Source organism: Podarcis gaigeae (genome assembly GCF_964106915.1).
Source record: "Podarcis gaigeae genome assembly, chromosome: 2".
Classification (NCBI taxonomy): domain Eukaryota; kingdom Metazoa; phylum Chordata; class Lepidosauria; order Squamata; family Lacertidae; genus Podarcis; species Podarcis gaigeae.
Genome location: NC_139679.1, coordinates 123234402 through 123258559, shown reverse-complemented (window position 1 = coordinate 123258559; position 24158 = coordinate 123234402). Strand labels below are relative to the sequence as shown.

At 47.5% G+C, this 24158-nt stretch overlaps 2 protein-coding genes across 2 annotated transcripts in view; one reads left to right on the top strand and one right to left on the bottom strand.

The window, feature by feature from the left end:
- Positions 1-481: 481 nt before the first annotated feature.
- LOC310835965 (zinc finger protein 24-like) lies at positions 482-3047 on the top strand (the record flags this gene model as incomplete). The annotated part of the gene is made up of 2 exons (XM_083720933.1): positions 482-968; positions 2880-3047. The coding sequence occupies exons 1-2, from the start codon at positions 567-569 to the stop codon at positions 3045-3047; spliced, it is 570 nt and encodes a 189-aa protein (XP_083577059.1). The 5' UTR covers positions 482-566.
- Positions 3048-7900: 4853 nt separating this feature from the next.
- Positions 7901-24158, bottom strand: part of LOC310837374 (uncharacterized protein) — a 48932-nt gene continuing 32674 nt past the window's right edge. The window contains exons 3-4 of the mRNA XM_083723895.1: positions 15373-15477; positions 7901-12638 (exon numbers count right to left, since the gene is read on the bottom strand). Of these exons, the coding sequence (XP_083580021.1) occupies positions 10762-12638; positions 15373-15477 (1982 nt within the window). The 3' untranslated portion in view covers positions 7901-10761. The remainder of the gene's footprint in view (positions 12639-15372; positions 15478-24158) is intronic.

Here is a 24158-nt window from a genome sequence, read left to right as displayed (position 1 = left end):
ACCCTATCCTCGGGGTTCAAAATTCCTCTTTGAACCTGTTGCACAATAAACTTTGGTCTACAGCTATTTGCTCCGGTTGGTGGCTGGACTCCTCCGTTTATTCCGCAGGGACCCGCGGGCTCTGCCCGATGAGCTGGTGACTGAGCAGCCTCGCACCTAGATTTTCCGTAATAATACACACACACACACACACTGACAAGAGATAGGGAGCAGTCATAGAATCATAGTGTTGAAAGGAACCTTGTCTGTCATCTATTCCAACCCACTGCAATGCAGGAATATGCAGCTGTCCCATATGGGGATCGAACCTGCAACCTTGGCGTTATCAGCACCATGCTCTAACCAACGGAGCTACGTCCACAGGAAAGAGAGACAGGGGGAAGAATGTTTCTGAACGAGGGCATGGTGCAAGGTTCTCTCGATCTCTGGTTCTTCCTGTTTGTTTCTGGAGGGGAGATTTTCTCAGATTGACAGCTGGAAACATTCAGCTTGCTTGGAAGCTGTCTGTTAACGTCCCTCATTGAACTTCTGGGAGTAAGCAGGAGGCCTCTCCCCACAGGTCCAAGATGGATCTTTCGGACAGAGCAGGAGGAGACCCTGGTGCCACCAAGACTGGGAGCAGTGGAGGATTCTGGGAAGGAATGGTGAAGAAGATCCTAAGTTCAGGAGAAGCCGGCATAGATGTTGGGCGCCAGCGGTTCAGGGAGTTTGGCTACCAGGAGGCCGAGGGGCCCCGAGACTTTTGCAGCCGACTCCACAGTCTCTGCCATCTGTGGCTGAAGCCAGAAAGGCTCATCAAGGCCCAGATCCTGGACCTGGTGGTCTTGGAGCAGTTCCTGGCTGTCCTCCCCCCGGAGATGGAGAACTGGGTCAGGGAGTGTGGAGTGGAGTGGAGTTCGCAGGCGGTGGCCTTGGCAGAAGGCTTCCTCCTGAGCCAGACAGAAGAGAGGAGGCAGGAAGAGAGACAGGTGAGAGGCTTATCCCCACCTCAATCATCCAGGCAGTTCCAAGGAACTGAGAAGGCAGCCATGGTTCTGAATACCAGTTTCTGGAAACCGCAGCAGAGGAGAGTGTTCTTGTGCTGCTTCGGTCTAGCTTGCTGGTTTCCCACTGTAGAATTGGAAGGGACCTCCCACACTTATTCTAGTCGAGCAGTTCTCAAGCTGTGGGTCCCCATATGTTGTTGGACTACAGCCCCCATCATCCCTGAGCTCTGGTCTTGCTAGCTAGGGGTGATGGGAGTTGTAGTTCAACAACATCTGGGGACCCACAGGTTGAGAAAGGCTTATTTCTAGTCCAACCCCCCTGCAATGCAGAAATCTCAGATAAAGCATCCATGATAGTTGGCCACGCAACCTCTGCTTAAAAACCTCCAAGGAAGGAGAGTCCACCACCTCCCGAGGGAAACCGTTCCACTGTCAAACAGCTCTTAACTGTCAGAATTTCCCCCCGTAGATTTAGTCGGAATCTCACTTTTTGTAACTTGAAGCCATGGGTTTGAGTCCTACCCTCCAGTGCAGGAGAAAACCAGCTTGTTCCCTGCATGTGACAGCCCTTGAGATATTTGAAGATGGCTATCATATCTCCTTTTCTGGGCTAAACATACCCAGCTCCTTCAACCAGTGAAGTCGGTGAAGGTCCTGTGTGAGTGTCTGGAGGCGGTTAGAGGATGGATGGCGGCTAACAGATTGAGGTTGAATCCTTATAAGACAGAAGTACTGTTTTTGGGGGACAGGAGGTGGGCGGGTGTGGAGGACTCCCTGGTCCTGAATGGTGTAACTGTGCCCCTGAAGGACCAGGTGCACAGACTGGGAGCCATTTTGGACTCACAGCTGTCCAAAGGAGGTGCAGGTTAACTCTGTGTCCAGGGTGGCTGTCTACCAGCTCCACCTGATACGCAGGTTGAGACTCTACCTGCCCGCAGGCTCTCTTGCCAGAGTGGTGCATGCTCTGGTTATCTCCCGCTTAGAGTACTGCAATGCGCTCTATGTGGGGTTACCTTTGAAGGTGACCCGGAAACTACAACTAATCCAGAATGCAGCAGCTAGTCTGGTGACTGGGGGTGGCTGCCAAGACCACATAACACCGGTCTTGAAAGACCTAGATTGGCTCCCAGTACATTTCCGAGCACAATTCAAAGTGTTGGTGTTGACCTTTAAAGCCCTAAACGGCCTCGGCCCAGTATACCTGAAGGAGCATCTCCACCCCCATCATTCTGCCTGGACACTGAGGTCCAGTGCCAAGGGCCTTCTGGCAGCTCCCTCACTGAGAGAAGTCAAGTTACAGGGAACCAGGCAGAGGGCCTTCTCAGTGGTGGTGCTCACCCTGTGGAACACCCTCCCACCAGATGTCAAAGAGAAGAACAACTACCAGATTTTTAGAAGACATCTGAAGGCAGCCCTGTTTAGGGAAGCTTCTAATGTTTGATGCATTACTGTATTTTAATATTTTGTTGGAAGCTGCTCAGAGTGGCTGGGGAAGCCCAGCCAGATGGGCGAAGTATAAATAATAAATTTATTATTATTATTATTATTATTATTATTATTATTATTATTATTAACCAGACCTCATAAGGTTTGATGTGCCGTTGGCCTGATCCAGCAGGCCCTTATGTTCTTAATACAGGTATAGATTGGTTATTCGTCCTTCACCCGGAAGTCCCAGCGCGGGAATACACACAATCTTTAAATGGGATTAAGCCTTAACAACATTTACTAGAGCCACGGAGAAGGTCCTCTTTCCGCTTCACAGCTCCACTTGTTTCTGCAGTAGAGTTTTTCCAGAAGACTTGAGGGTGGAGGGCGAGAATCCATTGCTTGGTTTGTCCTTCCTAGCCTCCTCTCCCTGTTCCCTGTCTGGGTGCCTTGCTTCTGTTTCAGGTGCAAAGCCTGTCCTTAGATGTGGCCGTTGATTCCCGCGAGTCAGAGAAGGACCCAACTGACCGTTGTGCAAAGCCCCTCTCGTGGGGCATCTCCCAGGAGGTACAAAGTCAGAATGATTCATTGGGTAAGGGAGGATCCTTTGTGTTAAGTTGTGGGCGAACATAGCAGACGACACAGCGATTTCTCCAGAGCAGCTCTTTACTTGCAAGCTGGACAGAACTGAACAGCAAACAGCTCAGCTAACTGCCTCTTCTCAAATCCTCTCCTTTTAAACTCTCCCTTCTGGAACCACAGCCAATCAGAGGCTGCCATTTGTTAACTATTTGCTGGCAGGGGAAAAAAGAATGGGAAAAAAGAAACGCTTGTTGCATCCAACCTGTCCAGCAAAACCAACTTTTCATTAGATGTGCTCAGGCCATCAGCACAGGTTCGGCTGAGAAGTCCAGAAGGCGTAGTAAGTCAGAGGGGGAGCTCTCTGATGCCAAGGACGTTCTGGCTGGCCCTAGTGGGTCAGAGGGGGTTCCTGAAGTAGTGTTGCGCCGATCAGCTCGGACGACGAAGGGGAAGCCCCCTGAAAGGTTTGCTGTCACTAGCGTGTGGGTCGGAATGGCACAGTGTGAACCCGAGAGTTTTGAGGATGTTCAGAAACTGCTTCAGGAAGAAGCCAGGAAATGGCATGAGGCGATGCAGAAGGAGATGAGCTCAATGGAGTCTCTAGGTGTGTTCTCCCTCACGAACTTGCCGGTGGGCAAACAGTAGCTGTTGGGTTTACCGTCTTAAACCCACAGCAACTGGAGAACCGCAGTACAAGGCCAGGTTAGTAGCGAGAGGATTCACGCAGCGAAGGGGGTTGCATTATACGGAAGTTTATGCTCCCACCTCCAGAAGTGAATCTCTACGCGTGCACTTGGTCATTGCTGCACAAAGAGGTTTGCTGGTTCATCACTTTGATGTGGATGTAGCCTACTTGAACTCAGACCTCCAGGAGGATCTGTATATGCTTCTTCCTCCAGGGTTTGAGGGCAATGAGCAAGGTACTGTATGGAAACTTCACAAGTCAATTTACGGCCTGAAGCAATCGGCCAGGAATTGGAATTTGTGCCTGAATGAAGCTTTGGAGAAGCTAGGTTTCAGAAAGAGTCTTGCTGACAGTTGCCTGTGTGCGTGTGAATATAAATCCTACGTCCAGCAAGCTTCCCAGCGCAGCTCTGTATCCCTGGAAGCTCTGAGCTGGCCTAGCAGGATAGCAGAGTAGCAACAGCGGTCCTGAGTCCATGTAAGAAAGGGATAAATCAGGTCCAAAGACAGATTGGTTCTTATCTCTAGAAGCGTTTATTTACAAGCCATAAATCTTTCCATCGGAAACCTCCGCCATTTCGGCATCTCTCCATGCTTCCAAGAGCACACATTCACAGCCTCTCCGTTGAGCTGTGTCTCTCAGTCAGAAGTGAAAGCAACTCTGCTTGCAGACTGTGACGCAGTTCTCTGCGACAAGCTCCTCCCAGATACAGGACACCACAGAGCTTTAACCCTGTCTATACCAAACTCCACAGCCTGTACCTTAGAGGGTCAGGAGACTCACAGGAAATGGTGTTATTCTTCGTCGATGACATCATTTTTGTTGTGAGGGCAGACAAACAGGTGCAGAAGTTTGCCAAAGAACTTGGAAAGTGGTTTCAGCTCAAGAACCTAGGTGCAGTAAAAATCTACCCACGTGTGGAGATAGCTAGAACTGAGGATGGTAGCTTCTTGCTCAGTCAGAAAGGCAAGATTGAGCAGTTGCTTGAGAAGTTCAGAATGTCTGATTGTGCAGGAGTTCGGAAGCGAGCTATGTGAAAGACAGCCAGCAAGCAGAAAGTGCTGAGTTCGAGAATGCTGAGCTCTTTCAGTCAGCTCTGGGTAGTCTGTTGTATCTGTCCCAATGGAGCAGACCAGACATTGCCTTTGCTACTAATCTGCTCAGTAGGGAAGCTCAAAACCCAGTGTAAGTGCTTGGCAAAGTATCAAGCGGGTACTGCGTTACCTGCAGCATACCAAAGACTTCAGTCTCAAGCTGCCAGCTGAGGGTGAGACGAAGCTCATGTGCTTTGCGGACAGCGATTGGGCGAATCTGCAGGACCGAAAGTCTGTGTCTGGGTTGGTGATAAAGTTTGGGAAGTCACTGGTTGGGTGGAAGTCCCGGAAGCAAATTCTCATTGCTCTGTCTTCTACTGAGGCTGAATTCAGCACACTGTCAGATTTGTGCCGGGAACTGGAGTTCTATAGATGCTTGGTGCAAGAGATCTGTGGGGATTGTAGCTTGCCCATCACGGTTTGGGAAGACAATCAACCCTGTTTAAAGTTAGCTGAATCTGGGCAATTTAAGGCCAGAACCAAGCATCTAGACATACGTTTCCAGAATGTGTGTCAGAGTGTTCAGTCAGGTTTGATACGGCTGAAGTATTGTGCTAGTCACGATAACTTGGCTGGTTTTACCAAACCTTTGAGCTTCCAGCGTCATGGGGAGTTCTGTGGTGGTTTGGAGTTGGGGTAAGTTTTGTTACTTACTTGCCCCACAGTAGCGCAGGGTGAGAGGGGGTGTGAGAACCTGAGCTTACAGGGTTAAACAGCTCAGAGTGTACGTCCGGCCTACTGTGGGGTGGGGGGAGATTCTGCGTCACTTCCAAGAGTCTCAACCCTTTGTGTTCTCTCTACTTTCGCTTTTGAAGAGAGCGGACATGTTTTCACGATGCTGTGCGCTGTATTAGACAATGGATAGTTCTGCTATAAATAAAGCTGCTTTTAGTTACTAGAATCCTGTGTGGACTCTGTTTAAGCACACTGAAGAAGCACGGAAGACAGCAGCTTTCTCTGACCGCTGCCGGACTCTGCTTTTGCTCAGAGCATTGGAATGTGGACTTTGGAAAGTGGGCCGGACGCCAAGCTTCTCTGAGCAATAAATCTTCTCAGGTATAAACCATTTAAATGTATGGAGTGTGGAAAGAGTTTGTGAGAAGGCACAACTTACTTTGCATCAACAAACTCACACAGGGAAAGACTTTCACTGATAGTAGAACCCATGCAAAACATCAACAAACAGGGGGAATCCCATTTAAATGTATGGAGTGTGGAAAGTATTTCACTCAGGGTTCACTCCTTCACATCAAAAAACTCAAAGGGTAAAAGCAATTTTAATTGTACGGAGTGCATACAATGTTCTGGTGTTCATATGTAAATTTGTTTAGCTACCGTGTTTTTCGCTCTAAAAAGGGGGAGTGTGTGTGCGTCCTATGGAGCAAATGCAGGCTTTGCAGGCTACCCCAGAAGCCAGAAGAGTGAGAGGGAACGCTGTGCAGCGCTCCCTCTCGTTGTTCTAGCTTCCGGCTTAGCCACGCGAACCCTTCGCAGGGGAGCAGGAACCCCTGCGGCGGCTTCGCACGGCTATCCGTGTGTCAGGGAACTGCCATCGGAGCTCCAAGTGGTGGAGGGGCTCCAGGATGCTAGGAGACCCTCGGATGCTGAGGAGGGAACCAGCAGGGGGAGAGGGAGAGTCTCAGCGGAAACAGAGTCGGAGGAACGGCTCCGAGACGCTTCCAGTGAGAACAGCGGGGAGAGCTCAGGACCTCCCCTTGGGATGCCCACTTTGCGCAGGAAGCTGTCACGTAGAGAATCAAGGCGTAGAGTTTCTGTCAAAGAACTCTTATGTTGGAGTAAATTCCGGAAACGCCCACTGACGGATTCTGCCAGCGATTAAGGCAGCCATGCACTGATGGCTGCGCGGAGAGGGACAGTTTTGAAACTGATTACAAAACTCTGAGAGTGCAAGTGCTCGCACACAAGTAGCCCCATATTTCATCACACCGTGGCTTTTGCAGGAGGTGGGGGAAGGGACAGAGCATGGCTTTCTCACTTCCCCCACCTCTTGCAAAAGCGCCCCAGAGCCACGCTCCCTTTAAAGAGGTGTGTGGAGTGTGTGTGTGGCTCTTGGGGGCTTTTCCCCGAGGAAGGAGAAGGGCAGCCTGTAACTGACGGGCTGCCCTTCTCCCTCCTCGGGCAAAAGCCTGCAAGCGCCACACATACGCTCCACGCGGCTCATGAAAGGGAGCACTGAGCAGAGGCTGGGATGCATACAGGCTCTGCTCAGCGCTCCGTTTAAATTATGTTTTTTTTTCTTGCATTCCCCCTCTAAAAACTAGGTTCGCCTTATGGTCAGGTGCATCTTATGGAGCGAAAAATGCGGTATGTATTAAAGTAATGAAGGTACAGTGAGGGGGGAAAGTATTAGATCCCCAGCTAAATTTGCCCCTTTGCCCTCTGACAAAGAAATGACCGGTCCATAATTTTAATGGTAGTTTTATTGTAGCTGTGAGAGATGGAATAACAACAGGAAAAACCCCAGAAACCCAGAAGACAAAAGTCAGAGATTGGTGTGTATTACAATGAGTGAAATAAGTATTTGATCCCCTATCAACCAGCCAGATGTCAGGCTACCTGGTATCTTCACTGTTAGTAACGAGTTGAGATTATGTAACCTTTTAAAAAGGATTTCTCTAAGTGCACCCTTAGAAAGTATTTATGAGGTAACAGATAATCCAAAATGGTGGGTGTAATGGGGTTTGGGGTTGCTTGCGCGTAAGGCGCAAACTGCTCCAAGCTGAGTAGTTTGGTTAAAACTTTCCCCTGACTGGACAGTCAGTACTCTGTGACTGTCTCAATCACTGGCAGAATCCGTCAGTGGGCGTTTCCTGAATTTCCTCCAACATAAAAGTTCTTTGACACCAAGTCGCTGCCTAGCTTCCCTGCGCGGAAGCTTTCTGTGCAGAGTGGGCGTCCCAAGGGGAGGCTCTGTGCTCTCCCCGCTGGTCTCGCTGGAACAGTCCCGGAGCCCTCCCTCCGAAGCTCCCGAAGCCTCACCTTCCTCCCCGGCGTCACGTCTATTTCCTTCCCCAGCGGAAGCTCTCCCTCTCTCCTTGCTGGTTCCCTCTCCAGCGTCATTGGGGAGCCTTACCACCACCCTTGGCTCCGATGGCAGTTCCCTGACAGTGGGGAATTCTAAACGCTAAGGGATATCATATAGTTAAAGGTATGTATACAGGAGAGTCCTTAAAGTCATTGCAGGAAGTAATAGGGAATATAGGTAACCAATATTGGTTAAAAATTGGAGGACTATACAACAAAATTTCCAAAGTCCAAGAGACAGGAAATAGGAGTTTAGAAGAGCCAATAGAGGAACTATACAAACAAATGGAAAAAACGAAACAAGGAATGATGAGTAAAATCTATAAGAGAATGATTACAAATAAGAAACAGACAACCCAACTTATTCAAAAGATGTGGAGTAAGGAAGAACAAGTTAGCGAAGCAAAGGTTGAAAGGATAATGAAAGGAACAGATGAGATTAAAGTAAGCAAATTTAGAGAGCTGAAATCTTTCTAAAATGGTACAGAACTCCAGCCCAGCTTGCTAATATGGTAGCAGGATTGAATTCTAGCTGTTGGCACTGTAAACAAGTCAAGGGATGGTTTTCCCATATGTACTGGGAATTCCCAGAGGTAAAGGAATTCTGGGGGGAAATCCTAAAGGTTATTAATGAAATTTTTAAAGTGAAGCTTTCAATAGATATTGATTTCATGACAATGGGTAGACTTGGAAACATGGCAATAGAGAAAGGTGACCAGTTTACCTTCAAAGCTATGATATTAGCGGGAAAGGCAACGATAGCTTTAGGTTGGAAAGAGAGAGGAAAATGGACAGTAGAGGCATGGAATAGTTATTTGTTTGAACTTATTTCGTCGGACATTGTCGCAGTCATGTCACAGGAAACAACGTGGAAGGTCAAGTCCACCACGATAAGCAACAGAGGGAACCCCTATCTTGAATGGATAAAAACTACTGGAACAAAAGACATTCGGTGGAAACTAAAGACGCTATGCCCGTGGCTGAGGATAATTGTTTGAACCCTTCCAATGGGTATGGGGGGGGGGAGGGAAAGGAAAAAATTGTACAGCAAATTTAAAAATTGTAGGAATATATGTATGTAAAAAATTGAATAGTTTGTTTTAAAAAAAAGAAAGTAATGCAAAACAGATTAATAAATTCCAGACTTTTAAAAACAACTAAAACAGCAATTTAACATGAATTTTACTATCTAACGAGATCATTGATCCATAAAATGAAAGCAATAATCAATGTACTGTACTATAAAAGAAAGAAGACAGTACTTTAGATTAAAATTAAAATTATTATTTTTTCTTACCTGCACTGATGTTAGATATTGTTTGGATGGGGGGGCTTTTATGCATTACCGCAGTCACACAATCAATCAAAAACAGAGAACAAGCCACAGTCACAAAAACGAAAAAGCCAAATAAAAACGCAATTTGTTTTAGAAAAAAAAAAGCACCAGATATAAGCTCCAAATATCACCTCTGAACACTGCAATTGGAAATGGAAGGCTTTGATTACAATGGGGGGGGGGGTCACAAATTAGCAGCGGAACAGTGAAAACAGAAGCTCAGGAGCACATTCGGCTTCCGAAGCAAAGTTCGCAAACTGGAACACTGACTTCCAGGTTTGCAGCATTCGAGTTCAAAGTTGTTCAGGAACTCAGCTGTTTGAGAACCGAGGTACCACTGTATACAGATATGGTTGCCATACATCCAGAATTGTAAGCAGAGTCTGGGCAGAAATTGCTGAAATGTCCGGGAAAATCTGGACGTATGACAGCCCATGTCGCAAGCGTAGATTTCGGCAAACTTCACTTGAAATGGATACACCCCCCCAGTTCGTTCAAGCCCTCCTCAGAAGGCTTGGTTTCAGACCCTTGATAATCTTGATTGACTCCTCTGCATCATCTTCATGAAGTTTTCCCTTAGAATGTAGCTAGCTGTAAATCTTAAATTTACTTTCCACAGTTGTTCCCAAAAAGCAAAGTCAATGTTGTGTCCTACATCTCTGGCCCAGCTTCTCATTCATGATTTCATCATTGCATTCTTTGTATCCCACCCAAGTAACATTTAGATAATATTTTAACCCAGGAGCCTAATAACTCCCTTTCAAACTGTGAGTTTTGTTCTGCAAATCCGTTTTAAAAAATCTGACTTAAATGTTGCATTCAACTGATGGTAACTTGACCAGTCTCCCTCCCACCTAGAGGAAGAAATTCCCTTTATAGGGATCCCATATACAATGAAGCAATACCACACGGCCCTAAACCTAACCTCCCAATACATCAACCTCAGCGGGTAAACATTCGCTCTGCTGTGTCAAAGTTTTACTGGACGTTTGGACAATATTGGTGAGAGCACCTGTAATCTCAGGGTCACCACTTCCCCTGGAATAAGAATCACTTCCGTCCAAACCAGTAAGTATGTCTGTAATTATGACAATCTGACCAATGCCTAGATGACTTAAGCCCTATATCGGACTCCTCTCCATGGGTTCCCCCCTGAATATAGAGCATGGTCCAATCCCCTGGACATTCTCAGACATACAAAAGTCCTTCTCAAGGTCATGAAGGAATCTGAAGAGGTGATTCAAGAAACACAAAAAGAGATGTCTCCTAAAGATCAGGAGGAACTTTCTGATAGTAAGAGCCAGCAGTGAAAAGGAACTCCCTCAGAAGGGGGTGGACTCTCCTTCATTGGAGGTATTTAAGAAGACGTTGGATGGCCATCTGTCATGGATGCTTGAAATTAGTTTTTTCTGCGTTGGCAGGTGTTGGACTAGATTCCGAATCTACCATTCTATTATTCACCATGCTGTGAGTTCTTGAATTGACTTTTTTACGAGGGAAATTTTATCTACATTCCATGCGCTGATATGCTTTCAACCCTGTATGAATTATTTGGTGGTCCATGAGAGTGGCACTCTGACTGAAGCTCTTCCCACATTCCAAACACTAAGAAGATTTCTCTCTGGTGTGAATTCTGTGATGGGAAGCGAGACTGCGGCTGTGACTGAAGCTCTTTCCACATTCCAAGCACTGATAGGGTTTCTCCCCTGTATGGATTCTTTGGTGGGAAGCGAGATGTGCTCTCTGACTGAAACTCTTCCCACATTCGAAGCACTGATATGGTTTCTCCCCTGTATGGATTCTTTGATGGGAAGTGAGAGGATGTCTGTGACTAAAACTCTTCCCACATTCCAAGCACTGGTATGGTTTCTCCCCTGTGTGGATTCTTTTATGGATTATGAGATGGGGGCTTTGACTGAAACTTTTCCCACATTCCAAGCACTGATGTGGTTTCTCTCCTTTATGAAGTTTTTGATGGGAAGTGAGACTGCTGCTCTGACTGAAGCTCGTCCCACTTTCCAAGCACTGATAGGGTTTCTCCCCTGTATGAATTCTTTGATGGGAAGTGAGATATGATCTGTGACTGAAGCGCTTCCCACATTCCAAGCACTGATATGGTTTCTCCCCTGTATGTATTCTTTGATGGGAAGTGAGACTGCTGCTCTGACTAAAGCTCTTCCCACATTCCAAGCACTGATAGGGTTTCTCCCCTGTATGAATTCTTTGATGGGAAGTGAGATGGGTGCTGTGACTGAAGCTCTTCCCACATTCGAAGCACTGATATGGTTTCTTCCCTGTATGAATTCTTTGATGGGAAGTGAGACTGTGGCTGTGACTGAAGCTTTTTCCACATTCCAAACACTGAAAGGATTTCTCCCCTGAATGAATTCTTTCATGGGAAGTGAGATGGGTGCTCCTACTGAAGCTCTTCCCACATTCCAGGCACTGAAAAGGTTTCTTCCCTGTATGAATTCTTTGATGCAAAGTGAGAGTGTTCTTTTGACTGAAGCTCTTTCCACATTCAAAGCACTGATAGGGTTTCTCCCCTGTATGAATTCTTTGATGGGAAGCGAGATGGGTGCTCTGACTGAAGCTCTTTCCACATTCGTAGCACTGATAGGGTTTCTCCCCTGTATGAATTCTTTGGTGGGAAGTGAGATGTGATCTGTGACTAAAGCTCTTTCCACATTCTAAGCACTGATAGGATTTCTCCCCTGTATGTATTCTTTGATGCAAAGTCAGACTGTCCTTTCGACTGAAGCTCTTCCCACATTCTAAGCAATGATAGGGTTTCTCCCCTGTATGAATTCTTTGATGGGAAGTGAGATGATGTCTGTGACTGAAACTCTTCCCACATTCGAAGCACTGATATGGTTTCTCCCCTGTATGAATTCTTTGATGGGAAGTGAGATCCTGCCTCTGACTGAAGCTTTTTCCACATTCCAAGCACTGATATGGTTTCTCCCCTGAATGAATTCTTTGATGGGAAGTGAGATTCTGCCTGTGACTGAAGCTCTTTTCACATTCCAAGCACTGATATGGTTTCTCCCCTGTATGAATTCTTTGATGGGAAGTGAGATATGATCTGTGACTGAAGCGCTTCCCACATTCTAAGCACTGATAGGATTTCTCCCCTGTATGTATTCTTTGATGCAAAGCGAGACTGTCCTTTTGACTGAAGCTCTTTTCACATTCCAGGCATTGATAGGGTTTCTTCCCCGTATGAATTCTTTGATGGGAAGTGAGATTATACTTCCGATTGAAGCTCTTTCCACATTCTGTGCAGTGATACAATTTCTCTCCTCTGTGAATTCTTTCATGTGAAGTGAGGCTATCCCTCCGAATGAAGCTCTTTCGTTGATGGGAGGTGGACTGGGAGCTCTGGCCAATGTTCTCTCCATACTCTGAATATTTATTTGATTTCTCTGATATGTGGATTCTGTTGTGGTCCCCCTTGTTCTTCCCTTCCCATTCATCACCAACTGCAATGAAGAGAAAAGATAATTATCGCCTCAGGAAGAAACCCACCACCTGAGCCCTCCCCCATCAATGCACTGCCATGTTAGGGTAAGTCATGCTAACTCTGCATTGCTGCCCCGGACCCTAACCCCACTCAGAGCAAAGGGGACGTGGTTCACATCCATCATTGAACAAAGTTAATGAATGCTTGTGATAAAGGAAGGACTGAAGTTAAATGTGAGGCCTTACAATAGTTTTCACTGCCTTTATTGGCTGGTATTAACTGACATATTGCTTGGCTTTTATCTGGAATAGATTTGATTTGGGTCAATCCTGGAATCCACCCCATATTCAAGGTCAGTCATCTCTTTGGTCAATCAAATGCAAACAGAAGCCAAAACAACAAACCTGACAGAAGTTACTTTAACTTCCCTAAAAACTCTCAAGCCCACATTTAAGAAGGCCTGGGTGGTTCAGACAAGCCTGGTCATTGTTTAAAAAGGCATGACTAGACAAAGAATATTCACAAACAGTTGATATCCCTCCATTCAGGGCTCACGGTGTGGATGTTAGAATCCCAGATGCTGTTGGTCTCCATCCAAATAGTGGAGGTTCATCAAAGAGAGCAGGGGTGTCCAACAAGTCGATCACGATCTACTGCGAGGTTTTGGTCAATCGCAGTCAATTGCTGACCCTCTCCCGGATCCTCCCTCCATTGTTGGAGAATGGAAGACAGAGCTTACAAACCGAGGCTGGAGGCTGTTTTCCCCCCAGCACTCCTTTGGTGAGTTGCTAATAAAAGCTCAACAACTTTGACCTGAACCCCTACAAAACAGGGGTAGATCACTCCCAGTTTTTAATTCTGCAAGCAGATCGCAGTCTCTTGGAAGTTGGCCACCCCTGAAATAGAGGTATGTATGGAATTTCAAAATTGATGTTATGATCTAACAGGGAATTTTAATGAGAGGGTCCACGATCCCATAATTCTCCTCCTTGACTTCTTTATGCAAAGCTCTCTTGTCAGGATCCAGCAACGTCCCTGCCTCCTCTGAAACAAGCAAGAACATCTTCACCTGCACACTTCCCATCAGCTGTTGCCTCAATCTAAATTTGGTCTAAATTTAAACTTTTTTCTAAATATCTTTCTTCACTTTGAATCTCCTCTCATTTTCATGAGGAGACCAACTCTGTATACCGTATTTTTCGCTCCATAGGGTGCACCGGACCATAGGGCGCACCTAGTTTGGGGCACCCCAGCCCCAAAGAGCAAAGAAGCCAAGACAGTGAGCGGGATCCATCCCGCTGGCTGTCTTGGCTTCCTCTTTAGTCGCACGCAAACTCACCAGCGGGGAGAGGCTGCGGGCGGCTTTGGCAGAAGCCAAGACAGTGAGCGGGATGGATCCCGCTTGCTCTCTTGGCTTTGTTTTTAGCTGCGGTGCTGGGGCGGGGGAAGCCTGAGCGACCCCATCCCCCAGAAGAGGCAGCTATCCACAAGCCTTTTGATTGTGGCGAGAGTTCCCGCCGGGCTCCAAAGGCTCGCGGACAGCAGCCTAAAGCCCGGGTGTGCAGCGCCAACCCCCGCTGCGCACCGACCCCTATCGCCCTCCAGGCTTCAGCGACAGCCTGCATTCGCTCCATAGGACGTACAAACATTTCCTCTTCATTTCTGGATAGGAAAAAGTGCGTCCGATAGAGCAAAAAATAAGGATAGTTTAATTGGTAACATAAAATGGAAAATGACTATTACTCACACTTAATCTAAGCCCAATGGCCACAAGAGCTTTTGACTAGGAATTCGACTATGCGACGTTGAATGTTCTCTGTTCTCCGCTGTTTACCCTTTTTTGTTTCAATTTATACCAATTCATGAACCCAGAACTCATATACTGATCACCAACAAGGAACGATGTGTTATTCCTGCAAATTTATTCTGCTAGTTTTTAGATATACAAATGACATGAGAACAATGAGTCTATATATTTGTATCATTTATTGTATCCTTGTTTTTAAAAGCATAAAACGTTATTCCAAAAAGAAAAGATAATGGGGCAACTCACGAAGGCCCCATCTGCAGTCAATCCTGAAATTAGGATCAGGTAGTTTAAGAATTTAGGATCAGCTTCGAGTGCTGCGCGATGGATCAGTGACTTGTTCTGTTGCTCTGTTTTCTCCTATCTCTCCTCCTCCAATTTAAACCAATTCATGAACTCAGAACTGATACACTGACCACTAATGATGAACCATATGTTATAGAAATTCCTGCAAATTACTTCTACTAGTTTTGAGAATCATATGAGAAGACTGAGAAGACTCAGTCTACATATTTGTATCCTATATTAGTCTTATATGATCCTTGTTTTTAAAAGAAAATGAAAAGTTATTCCTAAAAGAAAAGAAAAAGGCAAAACACAGAGGCCCCATCGGCAGTCAGTCCTGAAATTAGGATCAGGTAATTTAAAGAATCATGGCTTCTAGTGCTGTGTGACGGATCATTGAGTTCTCTGACATTGGTAGGGCATTCAATCACAGTACTGGCGCCAGTACATCGCGGTGGCCGGGGAGCTGTGACGTATTCCTGGCTCAAATTGCCTGCAGATGTCAAAGGCGCTGGAAGGCAGGTGGAGGAGCCCAAAAAGGTGCCCCCCTTCTCAAACTCCATCCGCCTGCCTGCCTCATCCCACTCCCAAAATGAGCAAGCCCCAGTACCTCTCCAGCCCCATCCATCCATGTCCCCATCTCCCCTCCCCTGGGACTCACCAGATATCTCGGAGGTCCCTGGGAGGGAACGCTCAGAGGCTGTGAGGAGAGATTCAGGAGACAACCTGACCAGGTCAACCGTCCATCTTCCCCCTTCCATCCTCGCTTACAGATTCAGTCTCTTTCATCCTGAGGAGTCGGGAAGCCACCACAAGCTGCAGGGTCCTGGGAGAGAGGAAGAAGCAAAGGGAGCCTCTGCTCCTGGAGAAGCAAAATGGGGCAGCCCCTTCCTAACAGAAACCCCATTTGCAACATCTCCAGTGGTTCCCATTTAATCTGTTTGCACCTCACCCCACTTCTTAAGGCTGGCATGGTATGCACACTAGTGACCTGAGAGTGGACCCCATTGAACTCAGTGGGGCTTATGGATAGAACTTGGTGCAAAAACCAGGCACCATCCTGTCCCCAAGCCTGAAAACTGGAACCCCAGAGCATGGGCAGAATACAGCCGAGTAGCTATTACATGTAGGTGCCCCCATGTCTCAATGCAAGAGATGACTTAGCAGTTGAGCTGGCTGGGCCCCAAACCTCTTTCTGCTCATCATTAGAGCTGCTGAGAGACCCTAGAAGGTTGGGAATAGGATCTGGCTCCTGCTGTTTCTTAGCCACCTCCTCATTTTCCTTATTCACGCAAAATGGAGTGTTTTTTGGTTGTGCTTTCTTTAGAGAAGCTCTCTTTGAAGCAGGGCTCGTGGCACTCGGGGAGAGACCATAAATGTTGTAACCACTCCAGGTCAACACCATCTTTTCCCTTAATTCCATATCATGTTTCCTTTATACCATTTGTAGCAATTAAAGATTTTCTAACTTTAGTCTGCAGCAACTTCTGTGTCATTCACTTTGTGTTCTGCAGAATGCGGAGGCTAGACTGGTGACTGGGAGTGGCTGCTGGAACCATGTAAGACCGCTCCTGAAGGATCTACATTGGCTCCCAGTATGTTTCCGAGCACAATTCAAAGTGTTGGTGCTGACCTTTAAACCCTAAATGGCCTTGTTCTTGTACACCCGAAGGAGCATCTCCACCCCCATCGTTCAGCCTGGACCCTGAGGTCCAGCACCAAGGGCCTTCTGGTGGTTCCCTCACTGCAAGAAGAGAAGTTACAGGGAAGCAGGCTGAGGGCCTTCTTGGTAGTGGCCCCCTCCCTGTGGAACACGCTCCCATTAGATGTCAAGGAGATGAGTAACTATGTAACCTTTAGAAGACACCTGAAGGCAGCCCTGTATATTATATGTGCTGGAAGCCGCCCAGAGTGTCTGGGAAAACCCAGTCAGATGGGTGGCAGGTAAATGTTATTATTATTATTATTATCATTCACACAGGATGCTGATCAGCTTCACCCCAGTGCCTTGCCAGGGCAGGAGGGGCTTGGTCTTTATTATTATTATTATTATTATTATTGTTATTATTATTATTCACACAGGGTGCTGATGGCGGCGGCAGCTTCACTCCAGTGCCTTGCCAGGGCAGGAGGGGCTTGGTCTTCCTAAAAATATTGAGCTGAGCAAGGCTGGATGCAGCTCCTGCTCCCAAGAGTGGCACATGCCAGTCTGTGCAGTGGCTCAGCTGGGAGGGGGCAGTTGTTTAACAAGGTTGGAAACCAGATCTCACCCGGCCCTAGGGACTCCTCCCAAGAATCCTGGGAGCCAGAATTGGTTCAGGACCCTGAGAGTTGCAAGGAGACAGCTTCAGCCCTGCTGCCCAAAGACTGCAATTCCCAGGGTGGTCACCAATCCCCCCTTCTTGCCAGGGAACTCTGGGAATTGTATTTGGGTAGATGGTGGGAGAGGGTCTCCCCTCCAGTCTCCACACTTGGGGGGGGGCTGTATCTCCCCACTCCACAGGGCGTCTCCTTCCTCGGAGGAGAGGAATTGGGGGCAGGACCCTCTGCTCCCTGACTTGGGGGTCTCCCCCCCCCATGCATGAGCCGAACGGGGGGGGCCCTTGCCTCCTCCCTTGCAGCCCTGGGACCCCCTTCTCCCCGCTGCACCCCAAGGGGGAAGAGAGAAGAGACTCACCAGATTCCAGAAGGGGCACCGAGGAAGTTTTTGCAAAGCCGAGAGAACAAAGCAGCCTCCTCTTTGCTGGCAGGAAGGGACTGGGCAGGGAGGGGCTTCTGCTGGGGAGGACCTTGCCCTCCCCCGCCCTCCCCTTCCTGTCCTCTCTAGGAATCCCGCTCTGCTCCTTTTAACCCTTGGCAAGCCGAGGGCGCCCAGACCCCCCCCCTCCCTCTCCCTGCCTGCTTCTGCGCTCTAGGGCTGCCCTCCCTTCTCCATCTGGGCCAAGGACTCTGCATCAAGGGCTCCCCCATCTTATGCAGACTGACGACAAGGGAGGTGGGGGTTTCTGCATTATGCAGTGTGCATCTGGATCCGAACTTTGAAATGACTAAAAACCTGAATGTTAAAGCGGCTTTCCTGGAAGCGCCTTCCCTGGGACCCACCGGCAGGGTACATCCTGGAAGTCTCCCCCCCCCTCCACACACACACACACACACACACACACACACACGTGTCCCTCTCTCTGGGGGGCCAAGAGATGCTCCCCTGCCCTGCACCCCCAGGGGCCCCTTTGCGGAAACTGAAGTGCGATGCCCACCAAAGGGAAGGCGAAGGTGAAGGACCTCTGGACCTTTGTCCGCAGACAGCCCCCCCCCTTTCTTCCCCACACCAAAGAATCACCTTGCAGAAAAGGGGCCTTGTGGGCTGAGGTGCAGGATCCCTGAGGATCCAGCACAGGAAGAACTGAACAGGGAAGAACTGCCCCCCCCCCATCATAGAGGACATGGCACCCCCGCCTGACTCGCAGAAATAGACTCCCGGAGGAGCGAGCAAGGGAGGCCGATGGGCAGAGAGGACAAAAAGATGAAGATGCAGTGATGGGGAAGGGAGGGGCCCCCAAAAAGGGCCCTTACTGGGCCCCGGATCTATGCAATGCGTTGCAAGACTCCCAGATGGTCATCTACTCCAACACTTTGCAATTCAGGGCTCTTTTTCCCCAACGTGAGTCTCAAACCCGCAACCCTGAGGTGAAGAGCCTCATGCTTTGCCCACTGAGCTATCCCACCTATCGCCCCTTCAATATGTCATCACCCCCAAAGGGTCCTGGGCCCCTGGGAATTGGCTCCTATGTATGCCCTTTTCCCAGGGTGGGAGCCCAGCAGAGTGTTGCCAAGTCATGTCCTGAATCTAGCGGATCTCCCGGTGCCTTGCCCACTTTCTCCCTGAGCTGGAATCCCCAAGTGGGGAGGCCAGGTAAGGGTTAAAGGGAGCGGGAGACCCCAGCTGCCTAGAGCGGCCTGGGAAATGCCAGTCTCCTCTTTCTGCTTGTCTTGTGTTATGTACTGAGTCGAACAGGATCCAAACTGCAGCAGTCTGATTGGTCCTAGAACAATAGGATTCAGAATGCAGCAGTCTGATTGGTCCTAGAACAATGCAGCAGTATGATTGGTTGGCAGGAACCACCCAATCATGCTCCAGATTGAAGTGAATCCACAACCTGATTGGCTTACAGTAGAATTCCAGAATTAGCCAATCATGTGCAGCCCATTGTGTAAATAATGTATATAAAGCAAATACTTGGAGGGGACTTTCATTCTTTCCTCCTCACCACCATGAGCTGAATAAAGAGCATGAAATCACTTTGCGATTCGAGTATATTTCATCTTGGGAGCCCTTTGGGGCGGTGGGTCCTTTATTCGAAGGGGAGGCCCTGGTGCGACGGGGGAGGGGGGTCGCAGAGGGGGCTGTTGGGGGGCTGAGGGATGACTGGGAGGATCCCCTGGGTGGCTGGAGGGAAGGGAAGACATGGGACCCAAGGCCTCTGAGGTCCCAGCATCCCCCACCCATTAACGACCCCCCCCGTGGGGCAGCGGGCTCTTTGGGGGGCTCAAAAGTGGGCACCCCTTGAGAAGGGGGGACGCCAAGTGGGTAAAGAGGGTGAGCATCCATCTTTGGCAGATACTTTCCTTGCGACCCTTGCATTGCAAGGGTGAGGTGTGTGTTGGACTATGCAGAGCAAACCTGTGTAGATTTACTCAAAAGGAAGCCCCGGTGGGGAGAAAGATTGAATTGGTATCACCAAAAAAAAAAAAAAAAAAACACCCTTAAAAATGGAACTCCTGTTGGGAAGGGGGAACCCCTTTGGGGCTTTTCTAGGGGCAGCAGAATGTTCTGGGCAGGAGAATCCCCGCAGGGCCTCTGAGGCTCCCTTTGCTTCTTCCTCCCTCCCAGGAACCTGCATCTTCTGAGCTCCTCAGGAAGGACCAAAGCGGCTGAACCTGCAAACCTAGTATGGATGGAAGGAAGAAGATGGACAGTTGACCTTATCAGACTGCCTCCTGCATCCCTCCCCAAAACCTCTGGGCGTTTTCTCCCAGGACCCTCAGAGACATCTGGTGAGTTCCTATGGAGTGGAGATAGGGACACAGAAGGATCGATAGATGGATGGTGAAGAGGAAAACCTCCCAGGCTTTTGAATGTTAGGTGCTATTTCCACTGCAGGACTGCTGGCTTAGTTGCTAATCTCCCCTTCTTGGGCAAGGTTCCTGACCATGTGGTAGCAGACCAAATCCATGTGGTCTTGGAGGAAGCTGATTTCCCAGATCCATTTTAATTTGATTTGGCACAGAAACTGCTTTGGTTGCCCTGTAGGATGACCTCTGTTGGGACAGACACAGCAGAAATGGGTCCCTACTAATTCTCCTTTGACCTCTCAGCGGCTTTCGATTCCATCTACCATGGTATCTTTCTGGAGCAGCTGTTTGAGTTAGGGGTGGGTGACCCCGTTTTTGTTGAAATTGCAGAGTCCCGTGCACAGCGGAATGATGAGGAGTACGTGCCAACATACTCTATATTGCTTTATTTACATTTCAAAGCTGGTAGGTTACAGAAAAACATCTTGCCTCTGCCGGAGCAGAGAAAGCATCCTCTTTCCTCTAAAGCACGGAGAGAATACACCAACTGCAAAGAACAGTGAAAAACAGGAAACCAGTGTACGTCACATCCAGTCTCCTTTCCCGTGAGAAACTCCAACAGCAATTGACTATGGAATGTAAACACCTGTCTCGTGACAAGCACTTTCGCTGCACAGTGAAAGAGAGCAGAAACCAACATGCTCCCCCTTTCTGTGAACATCACTGGGCAGCGTGTTCGTACAATATCAGTACAAACCCAACTTCTGCACATAGGTACAGTGTTGATCCCTTGATACAATCTTGGACAATACATCAGCAGGAATTTCATTACCTGGCATATAGGACACCGTTACGAGTCCCTTCTGAATATGTTCCCTAGCATGTTGCAATTTCAATTGCAAGTGCTTCGTGCTTTGCTTACAACCTTCAGAATTTAGCAAAGCCAAACATGCTTTGTTGTCCTGGTAAACCTGGATTGGACATTTGACAGGAATTTTCATGTCTTTGCACAATTGTAACAACCATTCACAATCCTTAAGTGAATAAGACAGTGCATTCAGTTCAGCTTCACAAGTACTTAAGCTAACTGTTGTTTGCTTCTTGCATGACCAATCAAATAGACCCTGATTGTACATATAGCAAACTCCAGACGTACTTTTCCTGTCTGTAGTGTCACTTCCAAAACTTGCATCTGCAAATATCTCAAGACCACCAGACTTCTGATTGTTAAATCTCAGTCTGTAATGCATAGTGCCTTTCAAATACCGCGCTATGCGTTTCAGAGCTTTCCAATCCTTAACAGTAGGATTGTTGACTTGTCTGCTTAGCAAATTACAGCTAACAGCAATGTCTGGTCTTGAACATCTGGCAATGAAGTTTAGCTTGCCTAGCACACTTCTGTACAGTGTAGTGTCAGAAAATGCTGCTTTAGTTTCATCTACCTGATAACCTGTTGTCATCGGTGTGTCTACAGGGTTAGCATCCATCAGGTTTAGTTTGCTTAACACATCAGCAATTTTCCGTGACTGGTGTACTAGAATGTTACCATCTTGATCTCTCTCTATTTCCAGAGATAGGTAGTTGTTTATCTCACCAAGATCTTTCATGTCAAAGTGCTCTTTCAGTTGAGCTAGGGCATTATTGTACATTGTGACATCCTTCCAAAAGAATAAAAGATCATCAACATAAAACAAACAATACAGTTTCTTTTGCCCCTCCTCTTTGACAAATACACATGGATCAGCTTTCCCTTGCTTAAAACCTAGAGAAAACAATACTTCAGAGAGTTTTGTGTGCCAACACCGTGCACTTTGTTTGAGACCATAAAGGGACTTCTTCAGAGCACAAACAAATCCCTGTTTTACCTGTACGCCATCAGGTGGAAGCATATAAAATGATTCATCTAGAGATCCGTACAGAAAAGCTGTATTCACATCATGGTGACTAATGTGTAGATTCTCCTCTGCAGCTAGCTTGAGCATAAGCCTAATGCTCTCATACCTCACTGTGGGTGAGTAGGTCTCGTGATAGTCTTCACCTGGTACCTGTGCAAAACCTCTGGCTACCAATCTGGCTTTGTGTCTGACTATCTTGCCATTTTGATCAGTCTTCGCTTTGAAGACCCATTTGCTTCCAAGCAGTTTCATTCCTGGAACTACTGGAACAAGGTCCCACGTTTTGTTCCTTTCCAATGAATCAAGCTCAGCCTTCATGGCATTTAACCATGGCTCAGCTTCCTTTGAATCCAAATCCTGGATTTCTTGGAAACTTGAAGGTTCAAATACCTTCTTGGAGCTTTTAACAGCTGTTACTGCTATCTTAGCAAACTCATCAGCAAATCTCTTTGGAGGTCTGCCTTTTGTGGCTCTCTGTGACCTACGAATTAGCCTTAAGTCTTCAACACTCTCCTCTTCCTTCTTAGGAGAAAAGTGACCTATTGTGAACAATGGTTCTTCCAATTCTTGATCAGAGCTTTCAGAGGGTCGCATAGAGGCTTTTGCACTCTTGAAATCCTCTGAATCACCCGATTCAGTTTCAGACTCAGAATCAGAACCTTCATCAGTGGGTGTGGGTTGTTGCGGTTGCTTTTGACTATCCTCAGTCTCATCACTGTCATCAGGATAACATTGGAAAATTCCCACATTCTCCCCCCACTTGGCATTGTACTCAACACTTCTTGTGAGCTTAATTGTCTTAGAGTCAGTCATCATTATTCTGTAAGACCCTTTCTGATAGGCTAGAAAGATGCCATGCAATCCATGCTTGTCTAACTTGGAGCTTTGTGGTGAGTGAACCCACATGTCAGAACCAAAAATTTTCATGTGTTTGATGTATGGCTTCTTGCCAAACATCTTCTCATAGGGGGTACAACCAATCGCTGAAGATAACCTCCGATTATAACTGTAAACAAAACACGAGAGAGATTCGGCCCAATAACTCTCTGGAAGATTGGCATCATGCAGCAAGGTTTTTAACCCTTGAAGCAATGTTTGATTTGCCCTCTCCCAAAGTCCATTCTGCCATGGCGAGCAAGGACTAGACAAATCGTGTTGAATTCCTTTCTCAGTCAGAAAAGCTTCAAACTGCTGAGAAGTGAATTCCCCCCCGCGATCAGTGAAAAGAATTTTTATCTTCTTCCCATGCACATTTTCCAACCAAGCACAGAATTCCTTGAACCTAGGAAAAGCCTCTGATTTCTGCTTGAGATTGTACACATAAATATACCTGGAAAATGCATCAATGAGAACCATGAAGTACCTGTTTCCACCCAAAGAGGGCGCTAGTGGTCCAACCAAATCAGCATGAACAACCTGGTATGGTTCTGTAGCTTGCCTACTAGACACCTTACCTTTCGCAGCCATTTTCACCTTGTTTGCTGCGCATGCCTTGCACTTCATGTGGTACTTGCAGGGTTTAATAGTCATACCTTCAACCAAGGCAGGCATTTTAGATACTGCCTCAAAATTCAAATGACCAAATTTTCGATGAAAATCATGAATACATCCTGCATGCAAACTTTTGTTAGAACCTGCAATGCAACAAGTGTCATCCTGCACATCATCATCAAAATACAAAACATACAAACGATCAACATATTCAGCATGCAATACATAATCATTTTTCTTTCTGATGATGCACCTTTTGTTCTTAAAGGAAACGTCAATTTTCCGCTCATTCAGCTGTCCAACGCTGAGCAGATTATGTTTGGCATCTGGCACATAAAGTACATCCTGTATCGATAAGTCCAAACTGTGAAGAACAACAGTTCCGTAGCCTTTACTGGGGATTGTGTGGTCATCCGCCTGGTGAATCGCACCTTCCTGCGGTGTAAAAGACACGAACAGTCGCTTATCGTTGCACATGTGATGCGTTGCAGCCGAATCAACAACGAAGAAAGATCTAGACGTCTTCTGGACCTCTGCAACCTTTGGAGTGAAGCGTGAGACCATTGCCTTGTGCTGTATTGTCCTGGACACCGGACCTTTGCCTTTGCCTCGGCCTTTTCCACGCGATGAGCTTTCGCTGCGCTGCTCTGTCTTGGCCCTGGGATATCTGCATTCCCTCTTCATATGGCCTAGATGCCCACACGAGTAGCACTTCACTGCCTTCAAAGCTTTGGCGCCATCTGGTGGTTCCACTGCACTATGGGATGACGTCTGTGAAGACTCCCCCTTACCCATGCAGCTATCACCCTGGCGGTCTGCTTCATTCTGAATCACGGCAGTAACATAGTCCACTGTCAGCTGAGCAGTTGGCTGTACAGCAATCTGAGTTGCAACAGACTCCCAACCTGAACCCAAAGATTGTAGTATCATGAAGGAATACACAGCCTCTGGAAAGTTGAGTCCTCTCTGTTGCAGCTCATGTCTCAGA